This window comes from Hemicordylus capensis, chromosome 4, assembly GCF_027244095.1.
Source record: "Hemicordylus capensis ecotype Gifberg chromosome 4, rHemCap1.1.pri, whole genome shotgun sequence".
NCBI lineage: Eukaryota > Metazoa > Chordata > Lepidosauria > Squamata > Cordylidae > Hemicordylus > Hemicordylus capensis.
The window spans coordinates 170,988,383-171,006,853 of NC_069660.1; the positions used below are offsets into that span (position 1 = coordinate 170,988,383).

Below are 18,471 nucleotides of genomic sequence, written 5' to 3' on the forward strand. Positions count from 1 at the left end.
TAGATTATTTATTCCACTATTGTTTTTCTTGGTTTTTCATCACTCTTTTCCAGGTTGCATCCAGAAATTAAATCAAGCATAAATAAATTCAAGTATGCTGACTTAGTTAAAACTCTGACTTAGAAATCGAAAACACTATGCACTATATCAGAATTCGAACAAAATTACCAATGTGCACCAACAGGTAGATATTTCTCTTCTCAGAGAGCAACACAACTCTCTCGCTTTCACAGCATTTGCTGCTCTGCACATAAAATATAATGTCTTTCCTTATACCCTTTGCTTCAGGGACAGTTAGTAGCACAAGTAAGATGGTTGCAAAGTCATTCCAAAGTATTTTAGTTACATTTTGACTTGTACAGAAATTTAGAAATGAGTCGTTATAAGCAAGATAGAAGAGCAATTGTCCAAAAGAAGTAAAATAACATATACAAGCAGTGACCATAAGGTTCATAGCAGAATGGCATGGGTGTGAAATCTAGACAAGATTGAAAGTTTAAATCTAAGGCACAACTAGACAAGATGGCATGAAATCCATGATTAGATCTCTTGTTTGATTTTTTGAGGCGACAGTGATAGCAAAGAGGATTAATGATTCCTCGTTGTTTTCCTGGTCTGAATTGCTCCCCTGCATGTGGGGCAAAACAAATAGGCACCATACAGGGCAACCAGCAGTTCTAGGAGGGCTATTAAGATTGGGAAAATGGAAGGGAGTAGAGTTAAATATCTCTTACCCAGCACTATAGAGATCCCCTGTGTACATTTGCCCCTTAAAAAATAGGCTGGGCATCTACTAACAAATTTCCTACTGTTTCATCTGGTTGCTTAGTCTCCAGCAGGACTGGAATTACAAAACAAATTTTGACCAAGAAGAACACCAATTTCATATAACCAAATACCATAAAGCCAAACCCTATCAAAGATCCATTTCAATGCATGTGAATAATAAAATATTGGCTTGGAAGCATATAAAGAGAATCAGGTTTATAATTCGAGACCAGCATTTGCAAACGAGAAGTTATATCAGCAATCCTAGTGTCCTAGTATTTGTTTCTGAATACGTTTACTAGTCTAGAAGAGTAGGGAGCAACCATAATATTTCTTCATTTCAGAAAAAAATAAAGTGCACATGTTTGACATTTGTCCACAAATGGCAGAAGCTGTGGGTCCTAATTATCCAAAGGGATCCCAATTATATGGAGGAATCTTCTATGCATTCAAGTATCTGCTTCTTGCAGACTAGTGCCAAATGCATGGATGCTGGAAGTGGTAGGGGCAATTATTTGAAGTTTTGAAACAACATGATATTTGAATGATGACAAAAAAGACAGATTTTTGTAATGGAAGCCTACATTTCTAACTAAATTTGTGTGTTGTACAAAGAAACAGAAGTGCATCATTTTGCCAGTATTTAAGACATAGACTCAGAGGCTATGATTTGAGTGACCAGGGCACCTTAGGAAGGCAATACCAAAGTTACCACGCCCGTAAAAAACAGACAAACTTCCAGCCGAAACTCAGCAAAAACAACACAAAAATATTGTTTAAAAATCAACAAAGAGCAAAGAAAGAGAGAACATATCTCTAAAAAATTATAAGTGCTTACATGATTAAAAGTGCATGATTACCTGATAGATTGGTGCCTCCTGAGTAGTGTTAGAATCACCTATGATTAACAATGGATCTGGTTCATCAGATGCCTTCTGTGCTGTCAGGGTATTGGTACAGCTTCCAATTGGAAAAAGAATCCGGCTTTTTTGAGAGCCTGAAGTCAATGAAACCTCCTGGCAATAAGACTGAAGAAATGCTCGGACTCCATCAATGCCCACAAACTGTGAAACTGGAACTCCGCTAAAATTCACACTTCTAGAGTCACATAGCTGAGAATTTCTCCACTTGTGGAGTCGAAGGGCCAACAATACAAGAAGGAAGGTGAAAAACAAGCAGGAGACAAAAGCCACGGCAACCACCAGGTAGAAGGTGAGGTCAGACTGGGGATCCTCTATAGGAGCTGAGATGCTGCTGAGATCTGAGAGGCTTTCAGGGATGCTGTCAGCCAGCACCACAGTGACAGTGACTGAGGCAGAGAGAGGCGGCTGCCCATTGTCCTTCACTAAAACCACCAGGCTTTGTTTTAGAGCATCCTTCTCCAGAAAGAAACGGGCTGTCCTGATCTCTCCAGTGTGGAGTCCCACAGTGAAGAGCCCGGGCTCTGTGGCTTTGATCAGCTGATAAGAAAGCCAGGCATTCTGGCCAGAGTCCGCATCCACGGCCACCACCTTAGTGACCAGGTAACCTGGCTCAGAGGAGTGAGGAGCCAGTTCCACTCCAGTGGAGCCATCAGTGGGAGGGGAAGGATACAAGATTTCTGGGCCATTGTCATTCTGATCGAGGATGAAGAGAGTCACTGAGACGTTGGAGCTGAGTGGTGGGGAGCCTCCATCCTGAGCTTTGACCTGGAACTGAATCTCCTGAAATTCTTCATAATCAAATGAACTCAAGGCATAGACAACTCCAGTCTCCGAGTTAATAGAGAGGAAAGAAGAGAGAAGAGACTCGCTCATCTGACCTTCAATGATGGAATAACCTATTTGTGCATTCTTTTCCCAGTCTGGATCATTTGCTTTCAGGGAAAAGACTGACACTCCTCTTGGGTTATTTTCTAGAAGATAAGAAGTGTAGGTTGATTCTGCAAAGAGTGGAGGGTTGTCATTTGTGTCTAACACCTGGAGCGAAACAATGGCTGATGCTGATAATGTTGGAGACCCATCATCGGTTGCTGTAACAGTGATATTGTAGGCTGCTACTTGTTCCCTGTCAAGCGGTCTGTCTGTCACCAAGGTGTAAAAATTGTCCATTGACTTTTTCAGCTGAAAAGGGACATTGTTGGGTATGGAGCATTTGACTTGCCCATTGACTCCTGAATCTCTGTCTTGTACATTTAAAATGGCAATTACAGTCCCAGTTGATGAGTTCTCAAGGACAGAGTTGGTTACAAAGTTTATTGCTAATTCTGGTTCGTTATCATTCAAATCTGTAATGAAGATCACAACCTTTGATCTGTCGCTCAGTCCTCCCCCATCCATGGCTTGCACTTCAAATTCATGTAAGGATGATATTTCAAAGTCAAGGTTCCCAGCAAGGGTAATTTCTCCTGTTATGGAGTTTAATAGGAACATCTGGGAGTCCTTCCTTGTGATTTTTTGTAGGGAGTATTTTAGCTCTCCATTGATTCCTTCATCCATATCAGTGGCTCTTACTGTAGCCAATGTGGACCCTTTGGGAATATTCTCATTGACACTCACTTCATAGACTGGGTGACTGAAGACTGGAGCATTATCATTTGCATCTAGAACAATGATGTGTATTTGCACAGTGCCAGACCTGAGTGGATCCCCTCCATCAAGAGCTGTAAGGGTTAGATTGTAGAGTGATTGCTGTTCCCTGTCTAGAGGCTTTTCCAACAGCATTTCAACATGCTTGGCACCATTTTCTCCTCTTTGTTCATCCAGAGAAAAATGGCTACTGCCATCAAGTTGGTAGCTCTGTATGGAATTTGTGCCCAGATCTGGATCCTGAGCTTCAGGAAGAGGGAAGCGAGATCCAGGTGTAGATGTCTCACTGATTTTCAGTGCCCATCCTTTTGGCAGAAAGCACGGAGCATTATCATTTATATCCATAATTTCTACTTGAATTCCATAAATCTTTAATTTACTCTCAGAGATAAGTTGTAACTTTAAGATGCACATCTCTGCCCATCCACAGATTTCTTCTCTGTCTATTATCTCAGAGATTTGTAAGTAACCACTGTTGGAATTCAGTTCAAAGTACTGAATCATACCTGTACTTGTAGCAATCCGCAGTCCATGGTCTTCAAGCTGTTTTCTGTTCATCCCCAGGTCCTTTGCAATATCCCCTACAAAAGAGCCTTTATGCATCTCCTCGGGAATAGAGTAGTGGATCTGCCCAGAAACTGCCTCCAAAAGGGTCACCATTATAAGGAACTGCAAGATTTGTTCTTTGTAGTTCCAAAGCCTTTGTTTTTCCCCCATTTCCCAGGTCTGGTTCAAAACAGTTTGTATCTTTTTATTTTGTTTTCTAAAGCAGAAGCTGCATCAGTTTGTTTCCTACACCGCCAGTTCCAGTCTGATCTATTGCTTAGCAGGAATGGGCAGGTTAGCACTTTCAGTGTGTGTTTTCTGCCAAATTGGTGAACAGCGACACCAAGAGTTGCAAACAAAAATTGCAAATGGTTCCTGTTGGAATTTTAATGTCATCTTTCTCATGATAAAATTGTATTTTATTTATACAAAAGTTATTTGATTTGTACCTGAAAAATTTAATCTCTGAGCAATATCATAGGACTATAATACTCTCAGATTTCCTTTTCACCCAGCATGAATAAAACTCTACAAGACTTAGAAAAGCATAGCTAGGATCCATACACATATATGTCTACTGATTTTATTTTCGAACTCTAAAATGTCACTAAAATTACAACTGACCTACAAATTGGTGTCTATGGTCATATTTAATATTGCAGTCTTTGTCCTGGTCCAGTTCCTGACCATATACCATAATTTTAGAACCTCTTCTACCTTCCAGTTTTCACAGAATCTGGCCACCTCTGTCATTTCCTTAGGGGAAATACTTCTCTTCTCTCACTAATTTAATCTTCCTATGCTCCCATTTTTCACTTCCACACATTTCTACCAACTCATCTCACTCCATTTCTTCCTTATTTTACTTGATTTTTTTTAAAAAGATGTCTACAAAGTGACTTACAATATTTTAAAACACAAATAATAAAATCACAATCAAACCATGAAACAAGTAACAAAAATAGACAAAGTAGATAAGATGGCAGTCATTCAATGCATAGTGCAATTAGAAGCAGCAAGCAGTTCAAGCAAAGGCCTTGGTTTTGGAGGAAAGTCTTAACATCTAAAAGGTGTTAGGCGCCTCATGAATCTTTCCAAGAAAGCTATTTCAAAGGCAAAGTGCCACCACTGGGAAGATTCTCTCTCCAATCATCAACCACCTAATCTCTGAAAGTGGGGACATGAGCTCCACATTGATCTGGAAGTCGCATATTTCACCTAGGGAGATGCATCAACTTTTCTCTTTACACATTACAGTGCAGAGGATAAGGAAGCATAAATAACTCATGCTTCCTCTGTTGTCACTTTTGCACAATCAGATGCCAACTTCTCTGTGGCTCAGACACTTAGGAAAATGGGTGCCAGCAGTAGTAACTTCCCCCAACTCTTCTCCTTTGTCCCAACATCAGTAAACTGTAATTGAGAACATTTATTTTGGCAGATGACCAAGCATATAAAAATTGGTTTTATAATTGCACTGGAATTTCCCTAGAGACCTCTAATTTTCCATAATACCACAGGAATTTAAAAAACACACCACACAATCCCCTTCCCCATTCACACATGATTTTGGACATCTTTTAATTTTTTGTTTTCTTCTTATTTTAGTTTCTCCACGGTAAGCACTTTTCCATCATGAACACTCATGTAGTCATTTAAAAGGAAGAAAAAAGTAGCCAAGATGAGCAGGACAGCCCACTTTCTCCACAGCAGTTCTCTACCTACCCAGCACTGGCACATAATTCTTCAGTTTCTTTTAAAAATGCAGGTGGGGCAGGTTTTCATTCATAGAAAAGTTATCATCTTTTACAGTAGGAAAGCTTTCCCCATCACTATGCTGTTCTGATCTAAGATCACTAATGCTGCAGATTTTGGGAGGAGAGCTGGTCTTGTGGTAGCAAGCATGAATTGTCCCCTTTAGTTTGCATTTGAATGGGAGACTACATGTGTGAGCACTGTAAGATATTCTCCTGAGGGGATGGGGGCCCTCTGGGAAGAGCATCTGCATGCTTGCATACAGAAAGTTCCAAATTCCCTCCCAGGCACCTCCAAGATAGGGCCCAGAGAGATTCCTGCCTGCAACCTTGGAGAAGCCGCTGCCAGTCTGTGTGGACAATATTGAGCTAGGTCTAACTCGGTATAAGGCAGCTTTCTATGTTCCTATGTTCCAATGTTCCAGAATCAGAGTGTTCAGTGTTATGCGCTTCCTGCCTGTCCATGATGAAAAGCTGAAGGCAGTGCTACCAGGTGCGAGAGCGTGTTATCTACCAGATGAGAGAATGTGTTGTCTTTGCCACACACACTTTATTTTTGCAAGCAAATAAATATGCAAGCAGAGCATAGTAAAAGCAGACAGGCACTCCTTCAGCAGGCAGTACATCTCCAGAGAGCAATATGTACATCTCCAGAGAGCCTTGTGGCTGGTCCCCAACACATTTCAGCCAATTCCAGCTAGACACCCTTGCTCTCACTCTGCCTCTGCCCATTTAAACTGCCAGCTGCTCCTTTTGTTCTGCTCCTCACATCAACTAGAGGGGTGTCACAAACTCATTAAGGCCAATAGAATGGAGTGTGGTACTGTATTGCCATTCAGAATCCACAGAACAGAAATGATATGGCATATATGTGAAGATAGACTTCAGAAATTGACAAAACACGTATGCATTTGAGGCACTGGATTGTTTAGATTCAGGGGTCTCTTGAATTATTGTTGGATCAAGATGTTGCACAAAGTATGCCTCACATTGCAGAGCAATTTATAAACGTACAAATGGGACTAGTCCATAAATGAGTCAGATTCTTCCCTCAAACTTAATGGAATACTGGTACATCATTGCCCACCTTTCTTATATCCAAAACAATTATTTCAGACTTTCTGAATATGTAGTCATATACGATTTGTTCATTATTTTTGATTTATATTTGCTTTTATTACAGCATGAGTTGTCTTGGAAATTCCTTCACTGAACATTGCTTCATATTTTTGGTTGTATCACGACTATTCTCATTTCTCAGCCTCTGACTAAAGCAGAAATTATATAGAGCTTCACTGAGAACTGAACTGAAATCAATCAATGCACAACATAATTGCTAGCAAAAACAATTTAGAGACACTTTGAAGTACAACATGTGTTTTCTATATTTAGGGACGTGTACTCATAAACTTATCCACACATGAGCAAAGGTTTTTACATTTCAACTACCTTCCAGGTATTTAAGAGCAAACCCATTGACAAGAATAGGAACACTCTACGAAACACTTCAATATGCCAATCTTTATGTACAGGGACATAGCAAGGGAACAGGGGGCCCACATCCCCATACTCCCTGGCTTCCCCCATCATCCTTCAATCAGCTCCCAGCCAATGGGAGTAGGGAACGCATGTGGTCTGCTGAAGGAAAATTCCACTATCCCCTTTCACCTAGTTGTGTAACCTACATACGTAAGTCCGAAGGGTCACAGGTTTCTGCACCCTCCTGTTACAAGGGCCCCTTTTCTTGGAAACAATACTCTGCCCTGCCTGAGTAGAGACAGACACCTGTTGACCACAGCTTGCCCTGCCTTATTAGGCATAAACGTAGCTAAAGCTAATTGGTGCATTATTGCTGGTTTCTGCCCTGTAATTGGTTCACCTTGTCTACCAATGACTAAGCATTATTCTGCTTGTGCTAGTATGATTGGTGTATACCATAAAACTTTGGCCTCTGATAGGCTCTGTACTCAATCCTATAGGCTGTATGTAAACTGTATAAAAGACTCTTGCCAAAAGCCTGAGTGTGTGCTCTTGGAAGAGAGACACCTGGCATGGCATGATCAATAAAGTTTGAACCTGATGGACGGTGAGGGCCTCTGTTCATTAAATGAACCCAGAATTCCCGGAATTTCTCCATCAGCTCCCAATGGGTTGTGTGCACACCATCCTTCCATTGGATGGGGACCAGCTGAAGGAGGCCTGTGGCGGTGGAGGGGAGAGCTCAGGGGCTCCTCTAAGAGGCTCCATGACTCTCACAAGCAGGATTAATATAACCTATCTGTTCTATTACAGGCCCACCCCTGTTTATGTCAAAGCCACATTTCCCAGGACTACAAGAATCAATGGGAAGTAAACAACATATTTGCCTCAGAAAACTTGTTTATTCTTATAGAGATGCACAAGATGCCTCTGAATACCAGCTGCAAGGGGAGCAACAGCAGGAGAGAGGGCACAGCTTAATCTCTTGCCTGTGAGCTTCCCCAAGGCAGCTGGTGGACCTCTGTGTGATCAAGGATGCTGGACTAAAAGGGCTTTGGGCTTGATCTAGCAGGGCTGTTCTTATGTTCTTATTTAATATGGATGAAGGCCTTATTTAATATGGATGATGGATGAAGGCCTCCTCATGCACCCTCATGTGAGAGCCAAGTCATGTTCAGCATTTAGGGTACAGAACTCCCTCCCTCATGAAATCCATTTTGTGGCTTGCCCCATCTCTGCCCTGCTTTCATTGTTGTCTAAAAATATATCTGTTTAAAGCTACTTTTAATCTCTTGTAATCCACTCCGCATCCTTTACATGTAATTTGGTATTTGAGAATGGCTCCTCTGAAAATGCTTGTATGATATTTAATTCTATCTTTTTAGCTATTGCATTGCTTTTGTATTGAACTTATTTTTATTGTTCTTACTTGTTTGATCCAAACTACTTTGAGTTTGTTAAAAAGATGGGATATACATATATTAAATGAGCAATAGCAAAACTTTCAGTGAAATAGGCTATGCAATATGAATTTATTCTGAAGTCAAGAAAAGAGAACTTACTGTTTCAGTATCCTTCTTTTCAGCACTGAAAGGACAGCCTTCACTGAACATCAAAGAGATATCAGGTTTGCCATTGCAAAGAATATTCTCTGCTACTGGGACACTGGGCTGTAGGAAAGTCAACTCATTTCTCCTGGATTCGGAGGATAAGCAGACTTGGTAGGAATAAGGCAAAGTCCCGTCCTTGTAATTAGGTGGGAATATGGCACCAGTCTTGGAATGAGGAGCAGGAACAAAGCACTGGAGGAAAGTGGGATGTCTTGACTTCCGAAGTTTCATCATAATGGTCAATGTCACAGTCACAAGGAACAGAAAGGACACCAAAGCCAATGCCAATACCAAATAAAACTGTAGATCGGACTGGTATTCTGAGTCACTAGGCTGGGTGTTCATTTCTGGCAGCGCCTCCTGGAAGTTCTCAGCAAACACGAGGTTCAGAGTCACGGTGGCTGAGAGAGGAGGTTGTCCATTATCCTTCACCATGATAACCAGCCTCTGCTTCACAGCATCTCTCTCAAGCAATGCTCGGGCTGTTTTGATCTCTCCTGTGTGGGACCCAATGGTGAAGAGAGAGGGCTCTGTGGCCTGCAGGAGATGGAAAGAGAGCCAGGCGTTGTGTCCAGAGTCAGCGTCCACTGCCACCACCTTCGTCACCAGATAACCTGACTCAGCTGAGCGAGGCACCATTTCAAAGAAAGAGGAACCCCCAGATCCTTGGGAAGGATGCAGGATCTGGGGAGTGTTATCATTGCGATCCAAAACACACACCCTCACCGTTGTATTGCTGCTGAGGGGTGGGGAGCCTCCATCTTGTGCCTTCACTTGAATCTGAAACTCCCTGAATTGCTCATAGTTGAAGGAGCGCTGTGCATAGATGGTGCCAGTCTCAGAGTTAATGGAGACAAAGGAGGAGAGAGGCAGGTCCTCAATGTTGCTGTTGAGGATGGAGTAAGTGATGCGTGCATTGCGATCGAGATCTGGGTCAAAGGCCTTTACATGGAAAATGGATGCTCCCGATGGGTTGTTCTCTGGAACGCAGGCAGTATAGGAAGACTTTTCAAAGGCTGGGGGGTTATCGTTGATGTCCGAGATCTGCAGTGAGATGGCTTTGTGTGTGGAGAGAGGAGGTGTGCCTTTGTCTGTGGCTATGATCGTAATGTTATGCTCTGGTGTCCTTTCTCTGTCAAGGGGACTATCTGTGAGGATCTTGAAGTAATTACCTGAAGATGATACTATCTGGAATGGCACAAGGCCTCTCAGATGACAAGTGACTTCCCCATTTTCACCAGAATCCCTGTCTTGGACTTTAATCAGAGCTATAACAGTTCCCAGAGCAACGCCTTCAGGAATTGGGCTGGTCACTGAAGTAAGTATCACATCTGGAGCATTGTCGTTCTCATCAAGAACCTCAATCTCCACATTGCAATGTGCCACCAATCCACCCCCATCACTTGCCTGTATTATCATCACATAATTAGTTCTGTCCTCAAAATCAACACCCTCTTTGAGCATAATTGTTCCCTCTTTAGGATCCAGGGTGAATTTCTTCTGGGCACTTTCTGGGATATTGCTGAAAGTATAAGTGATCTCAGCATTTGATCCTTCATCACTGTCAGATGCCTTAACTTGAAGAACAGATGTCCACTTTGGTACATTTTCTTTCAGGCTTACCTTGTAGTTTGCCTGGGTGAAGATGGGCGGATTGTCATTAACATCAGTAACATTAATCCAAATATTGGCTGTCCCCGTTTTTATTGGATCTCCCCCATCCAGAGCTGTAAGAATCAAATGGAGTGTGTGTTCTTTTTCTCGATCCAATTGCTCTTGCAGTATTAATTCTGGATATTTCCCACCATCTTTGCTTTCTTTAATTTGTAGCTTGAAATATGGGGTGGGGCTTAAACGGTAATTCTGGAGAGCATTGATTCCAATGTCATCATCTTCAGCATTTCCAAGGGAAAATCGAGCACCTGGAATATTTGATTCACTCATTTTGAGTTCAATAGTTTCCTTCCGGAAATGAGGGACATTATCATTAATATCTTGGATGGACACGTGTATGTGGAAAATGTTCAAAGGATTATGTGCCACTGCTTCTAACTTTAGGACACAAGTGGATGATTTCTCACAAATCTCTTCCCGGTCTATCCTGCCATTCACATATATGTTCCCATTTTGCTTATTCAGAGAAAAGTATGGATTTTCCAAAGAAATACCAAGATTGTGATCTGACAACTCCCTGACATCCAAACCCAAATCTTTAGCAAGGTTCCCTACAAAGGAGCCCTTTTCTGTTTCCTCCAGAACTGAATACTGAACCTGCTCAGATGCCACCTGACAGAACAAAGAGAGGAACATGAACAGAAACTGTACCTGACTCCTGATGATCTCTCTGATTCTCTCCGGGTGTTTTACTTTCATTACTCTCATTGCCTGCATCCTTTTTTGTTCCAATTCAATTTTCAAATCTCTCATTGCAATGTAGCCTGTATTAGCAGATCTTTGAGAAACCAAGAGCTTTCTTTTCTTGATCAGCTTTTAAAACAGAACCGTCTGCTGCTTCTCCTTCTTGATCAGATAAAGCATCACAGAGAGATATTGCGGCAGGAGCCTCTTACACAATTTAGTGCTGCTCCCGTATTGTCCAACAGTGACACTTTGAGTCCACATAGAGAATTACACCTGCTTGTAGTTTTTCTTATTATTCGAAAAGAAATTTATTCTAGGAAAGCATTTTTCAAAATTTAAAGTTCTACCATGTTTTTCCAGATTAAACCTCAGTGCTGTTTGCTGAGTAATACTTACTTTATTGTTCCATATAAATTGCTATCTTATTTTTATAATCCCTTGCAAATCTGCTATTTAGCATAAAGGGCAGTGGGTTCTGAGTTGTGTATTTCCTTTATGTCAGATTTTTATTACATTTTAAAATAAGCACACACAATCTCATAAGAGCTTTAAGTTTTTAGTATACTTGATTTCAGAGGTCCAGTATGCAATAAAAGCTGACCAACAGACTGATAAGTGTTATCAATTTGAACACAATTTATGAGTGGATTATTTCCAGTCAAAGTGCCTAAGGATTTTGTTGTATTTTTAAGCCACTTTTTGAATAATAAGCGAGGCACCATGAAGGGGATTCTTTTATATTTTGGGGTGGTGGGGGTTGAAGAGAGTGAGGACTGATAACTCAGTTTCAGCGTATGGAGATTTACACACAGATATATGCAGCTTTCTATACTTCTATAAAGTGTGCCATCGAGTCAATGTTGACTCCTGACGACTACAGAGCCATGTGGTTTTCTTTGCTAGAATACAGGAGTGGTTTACCATTGCCTCCTCCCGCGCAGTAAGAGATGATGCCTTTCAGCATCTTCTTATATTGCTTCTGCCCAATATAGGTGTTTCCCATAGTCTGGGAAACATACCAGCAGGGATTCAAACCGGCAACCTCATGCTTGCTAGGTTAGTGGGTGAGAAACTCAAAGGATCTTTTTTGTATCAACATTAAAAATGTTTTGTTATATTTCTCACTATGGTCGTGTATTGCTTCTTGAGGTAAACCCAGAAGGCCTCAGGATAAAAAAGTCCTTGTGAGGAACTGGAGAAAACCATTTCACTTTTGCAGCAAATTTGGTGGGGCCTTTATGATCTCCTCAGGTGCCTGAACAGTCCTAGGCCCAGATGGGCCAGTAAGCAGAGATCATCCTCAGATAAAAGTACAACTTATTTCAATTTTTTTAATGCCCTGGGCCGTTCCAGTAAGTCACAGGTTGTAAACAACAATAGTTGATTTACTAGAAGTCTAGTCTGTGCTGCTTTCCCCACATATCCAGTAACCGAGATCTTGTAGGTACTTGGGTACGGATGACCATGTGAAAAATAAAGTGTGTAGTCCAGGCTCCTCTAGAACCTCAGGACCTTATCGAATGTACTCATTTCTCCTCCTCCTGCCAAAGGTATTTCCCACAGACTCCACTGCTGCTCCCCACTTCAATAAGTGTTCACCAATGGTAAAGGAAATCATTCTAGGACATGGGGACCCCCTTTGCTGACAAGACATGTGAAGCTGTCAATGTTATGATAGAGGCAGTAATGCCAGAAATTAGCCAACATGACCTTCTCAACATAGCAGGGACCTGACACATTTGTGTCTGAAGGTGTGTCTGAAGGTGTCATCACAGCACAGCAGCCAGTCTAATCCTCAATGGGGGGAAAGAACCCCTTGAAGCTATTTAGAGATTCCACCAAATAAAACAAGAAAACCCATAGGGGCAACATTATTGAGCGTCAAGAAGAGATACATCTTCTATCTAGATTCATCATTGTAATGAAAAATCAGCCACATATTTCCCTTAAAGAGGCACTTAGAAAGTATGACTTAAGTTCTCCTAAGATCCCTCTTCACTCTAGATAGAACCATATTCTCCATCTCCTTACATATGACAAGTCAAAAGTCAGCCATGCCCTAGACACCACACACACACACACATTAGAAAAAAACCTTTAAATAGTTCAAACCCATGTTCCCTTTTAAAATAACCACCTGTTTGATCAGAAATAAAGAGTTTTATTTTAATATTGAACACAGATAGAATTGCATAACAACATCCTGACTACAGGGTCCAAATTCCCTTCTTGTTGTGGGTTTGCCAGTTTTTTGTTAACCCTTTCTCTGACTTTTTGTCATTTTGCAAACTCCACCTCTGTTCAGGGAAGACTCCTTTGAAGTCTGTTTGCTCCTTCCCTTTTGTTTGCTCTTTTATAGGGATGTGCGGACTGGTCCGGGGGTCCGGTCTGGGGGTTCAGGGGTTTGTGGTTGAACCGAACCACCCCCCGGTTCCGTCGGACCGGACCCGGACCGCCAGGTCCAGTCTGGCAGGTCCGCGAACTTTAAAAAAAAATTTTTTAAGTTAATGAAGTACCTGTAGCCCCTTCGGGGGGCTTGCTAAAGCCGCGCGGACCTCCCCCCCTGCGGCTTCAGCAAGCCCCCCGAAGGGGCTAAAGGTACTTCATTAACCTTTAAATTTTAAAAAAAGTTTGCGGGGGCATTTGATGGGGGGCCAGACAGAACTGGCCCGGTTCCGTTCGAGGCCAGTCCGGCCTCGAACCGAACCAGGCCAGACAGTTCCATGCACACCCCTACTCTTTTACTGTGTTCCTTTTTGTACATCTGCAACAAGACTACCAGCCTTATGTCACACAGATCAAGGGGAGCATACTATAATGAATAACCACATATACGTTTTCAGCCTCCAGACACATACAAGATTATCGGAGGGACTTCAGGACATTACTGGTGCTAATCAGTTGCACTGTGACTATGAAGCTTTGCTACCAGAATTAAATTGTTTGCTGCCAAAATTAAATACATGGAAATCCATAGATTTTATTGGAATATCTGGGGTATCATTGACAGCTCAGATGTTTCAATAAAACATCTTTTTCTTTAAATACCAATTTCCCACGCATGGGCCCAGCCCCAGGTCTTTTAAGTACCTAGAAATGCTCCTGGAGAAAGTGGCAGCTGGGTAATAACAGAATTTTATGTCTGGTCACTTTATGAGATGGACGGCACTCGCCCCTCAACACAGGCCTCCAGGAAAACTAGTTAATATAACTAGGGTGCTCATCACATAGTCTGCTTGATTCTTATGTTCATATAGTGTAAGTTTTAAATGGGGGAAAGATGTAATTAAATATAAATGGAGAAAGATGTAATAGAATGTTCTCTGTGATAATTGTACAACAATCTGAAGAATACAAGTCAAGCAACGTTTAGTACAAAACTTACAAAAAGGTCAGCATCAGATGACACCGTCAATTCTCCTTCTCTACTATGAAAAGGCACTGTTCAACTAATTTTATCAAAATAGAATATGTAGGCTGAATATTAGCAAACCCTGTGTGCAACAGGGATGTGCCTGAAATGGATTTTGTGTTTTGTTTTGAGCTTCAAACAAAATGCAGACAGCCAAAATGTTTCGTCCAAACAGTGGTCGACCCAGTTGTTTCGACGGAACAAAATTTGAAACGTTTTGAGTGTTTTGGCCATAGGGAACAATGGGGAAACTCAAAATACCCCATTGTTCCCCATGGGTAGCTCCTCGGGAGGACAAAATGGGCTGCATGGTACAGCATGATGGGTGCTACCTACCACCCAACCCACAAATGAAATAGGGGAACAAGCGAGTTTTAACAAATTTTTAAGCTTTCCCCCAAACCCCCATAGGATTTGCAAGTCGGTGTCAGAAAACCAACCATCAAGGGAGAAACAGGCCTCCAAAATGGTGCTCAAAATGTTGAAACATTTCAAATCGAAATGGGATTGTATTGTTTAGAGCTCAAAACACTTGAAACAGCACATTTGGAGTCAAAACATTTCAATGTCAAAACCTTTGCAGATCCCTAAACTGCAACACTGAAGAAGAAAAGTTCTGCATTCATGAACTGAAACCTTTTCTACAAAATTTGAAAATTTCATCTTAGTGAAAGGTGGACAAACAGTGTGAACCATGCATATCTATTCAGTAGCAAGTTCCACTGAACTCAACAAAACTTAGCTTGTAGGAGAGATTGGATGCTGTTAAGTATTTTGCAATCTATTTTTATATTATATTTTATGATGATCTATCTTTGGGGAGCCACCTTGATGTTAATTCATGATAGCAACACAGAATACAACTTTAAAAAAATACATACAATATACCAAAATTCATACTATTCCAATTTTGGTCTCGACTACATTGCTTCAGGGCTGCAATTGTGCACTCATATGACGGAATGCTCCTACATACAGAAGAAAAATTCCCTTGGCATAGAAAACTAGATGTCAGGAAGAAAACACTGGCAGATGGAAAAAATCTTTTGAGGTTTGGTACATACATTGTTGAACAAAATGAAACATTGTTAGTCTAAAATAAAACCATTTTCATCTAAAATGGTTGGCTCACCTGGACTATGTTCGGATCACTATTATTCAAATTGATATCATCACTGGATAGGATAGGATTCTTTACTTCAGAAGTCTCTTGATTGTTCAGAGTATTGGAATAATTTGCCTTAGAAAGATTAAACTGGCTTTTCCTTGAGTCTGTGGTGAGAGACACCTCATGGCAGTAGGAGTGAAGAAATGCTCGGACTCCATCAATACCCACAAATTGTGAGACAGGAGCACCACTGAAATTCACACTCCCACACTCAAACAGCTGTGCATTTCTCCAGCTGCGCAACTTGATAGCCAGTAAGACAAGGAGGAAGACAAAGAACAAGCAGGAGACAAAAGCCACAGCAATCACCAGGTAGAAGGTGAGGTCAGACTGGGGATCATCTATCGGAGCTGAGATGCTGCTGAGATCTGAGAGGCTTTCAGGAATGCTGTCAGCCAGCACCACAGTGACAGTGACTGAGGCGGAGAGAGGCGGCTGCCCATTGTCCTTCACTAAAACCACCAGGCTTTGTTTGAGGGCATCTTTCTGCAGAAAGAAACGGGCTGTCCTGATCTCTCCAGTGTGGAGTCCCACAGTGAAAAGCCCTGGCTCTGTGGCCTTGATCAGCTGGTAGGAAAGCCAGGCATTCTGGCCAGAATCTGCATCCACGGCCACCACCTTAGTGACCAGGTAACCTGGCTCAGAGGAGCGAGGGGCCAATTCTACTCCAGTGGAGCCATCCGTGGGAGGGGAAGGATACAGGATCTCTGGGCCATTGTCATTCTGATCGAGGATGAAGAGAGTCACAGAGACGTTGGAGCTGAGTGGTGGGGAGCCTCCATCCTGAGCTTTGACCTGGAACTGAATCTCACGAAAGTCTTCGTAATCAAATGAACTAAGGGCATAAACAACTCCATTCTCCGAGTTAATAGAGAGAAAGGAAGAGAGAAGAGATTCGCTCATCTGGCCTTCAATGATGGAGTAACTTACTTGTGAATTCTTTTCCCAGTCTGGATCACTTGCTTTCAGGGAAAAGACTGACACTCCTCTTGGGTTATTTTCTAGAAGATAAGAGGTGTAGGTTGATTCTGCAAAGAGTGGAGGGTTGTCATTTGTGTCTAACACCTGGAGCGAAACAATGGCTGATGTTGATAATGTTGGAGACCCATCATCGGTTGCTGTAACAGTGATATTGTAGGCTGCTACTTGTTCCCTGTCAAGCGGTCTGTCTGTCACCAAGGTATAAAAATTATCCATTGACTTTTTGAGCTGAAAAGGAAGGTTATTTGGAATGGAGCATTTGACTTGCCCATTGACTCCTGAATCTCTGTCTTGTACATTTAAAATGGCAATGATAGTTCCAGTTGGTGAGTTCTCAAGGACAGAGTTGGTTACAAAGTTAATTTCTAATTCTGGTGCATTATCATTCAAATCTGTAATGAAGATCACAACCTTTGATCTGTCGCTCAGTCCTCCCCCATCCATGGCTTGCACCTCAAATTCATGTAAGGATGATGCTTCAAAGTCAAGGTTTCCCACAAGGGTAATTTCTCCTGTTGTGGAGTTTAATAGGAATATTTTGGAATTCTTCTCTCTAATTTTTTCGAATGAGTATTTTACCTCTCCATTAATTCCTTCATCCAGGTCAATTGCTTTTATTTTACAGACTGTAGATCCTTCAGGAACATTCTCCTTCACAGTTGCTTCATAGACAGGTTGGCTGAAAACTGGAGCATTGTCATTTGCATCTAGAACAATGACTTGGATTTGCACAGAGCCAGACCGGATGGGCTCACCCCCATCAGTACCTATAAGGATTAGATTATAAACTGCTTGCTCCTCTCTGTCCAGAGATTTTTCCAACACTAGTTCAGCATGTCTAACACCATTTTCTCCTATTTGCACCTCCAGAGAAAAATGGCTACTGTCCATAAGTTGATAGCTTTGTATAGAATTGACCCCCAGATCGGGATCCTGAGCTTTGGGGAGAAGGAATTTATCTCCAGGTGTAGATGTCTCACTGATTTTCATTTTCCATTCCTTTAGCAGAAATTGAGGAGCGTTATCATTAATATCTGTTATTTCCACTTCAACGCCATAAATCTTTAATTTATTCTCATTAAGAATCTGAAATTTTAATACACACTTTTCTGCTTCTATGCACATTTCCTCCCTGTCTATTCTCTCAGAAATCTGTAAATGGCCATTGTTGTCATTCAAAGCAAAATACTGGATCATACCTATTCTGGGAAGAATGCGGAGTCCATGGTCTGGAAACTGCTTCCCATCCATTCCTAGGTCCTTTGCAATATCCCCCACAAAAGAGCCTTTGTGCATCTCCTCAGGAATGGAATAGTGGATCTGCCCAGAAACTGCCTTCCAAGCAGACATCATGATAAAGCATTGGAGGAGTCCATTTTTCCATCTCCAGAGCCTCTGAGTTTCTTCCATTCTCCTGTAACAGGATAAAGGCTCTTGCTTCCTGTTCAAAGGCTGTAGATCCAGATAGTTTTCAAGCAAAAAGTACCTCCTTTTTTGCTCTCTGCCAGCCAGCCTTTTCTCTCAGTTATTTTGTGTTTGTGGAGAAGAACAGCAAAGCTGGACTTGTTAGAGCTTTCATTTCTCTCCCTTATTGGTGAACAGCGACACCCAGAGGCTCAATCAAAAACTGCAGAAGCTTCACTTTAGAATATTAAATGAAATGTTAAGAGTTTAATTAAGAATATTAAAGACAAATTCATTTGCTATTTTGCTGTATGTACATGATACTAGATTTGTACCTAAGAAATTGTGCATGTAATTTTCAGACTACATTAGCTGATTGACAAAAGATGACAACATTTTCAAATATGGATAATTTTTATCT

General features: G+C 41.5%; 3 protein-coding genes across 3 annotated transcripts; all 3 read right to left on the reverse strand.

Moving 5' to 3' along the window:
• Positions 1-1,610: 1,610 nt before the first annotated feature.
• On the reverse strand, positions 1,611-4,052 carry LOC128323182 (protocadherin gamma-A6-like). Its single transcript, XM_053245902.1, has one exon. The coding sequence runs from the start codon at positions 4,050-4,052 to the stop codon at positions 1,611-1,613; it is 2,442 nt and encodes an 813-aa protein (XP_053101877.1).
• Positions 4,053-8,646: 4,594 nt separating this feature from the next.
• LOC128323183 (protocadherin gamma-B1-like) lies at positions 8,647-11,151 on the reverse strand. The gene has a single exon (XM_053245903.1). It carries the CDS (start codon positions 11,149-11,151, stop codon positions 8,647-8,649), a length of 2,505 nt encoding a protein of 834 aa, XP_053101878.1.
• A 4,460-nt stretch (positions 11,152-15,611) lies between these two features.
• On the reverse strand, positions 15,612-18,165 carry LOC128322883 (protocadherin gamma-A12-like). Its single transcript, XM_053245039.1, has one exon. It carries the CDS (start codon positions 18,054-18,056, stop codon positions 15,612-15,614), a length of 2,445 nt encoding a protein of 814 aa, XP_053101014.1. The 5' UTR covers positions 18,057-18,165.
• Between the last annotated feature and the right edge of the window lie 306 nt (positions 18,166-18,471).

Bases quoted from the DNA above. Each gene is read 5' to 3' on its own strand.
- LOC128323182 (XM_053245902.1), bottom strand. From the start codon at position 4,052: ATGGGGGAAAAACAAAGGCTTTGGAACTACAAAGAACAAATCTTGCAG.
- LOC128323183 (XM_053245903.1), bottom strand. From the start codon at position 11,151: ATGAGAGATTTGAAAATTGAATTGGAACAAAAAAGGATGCAGGCAATG.
- LOC128322883 (XM_053245039.1), bottom strand. From the start codon at position 18,056: ATGGAAGAAACTCAGAGGCTCTGGAGATGGAAAAATGGACTCCTCCAA.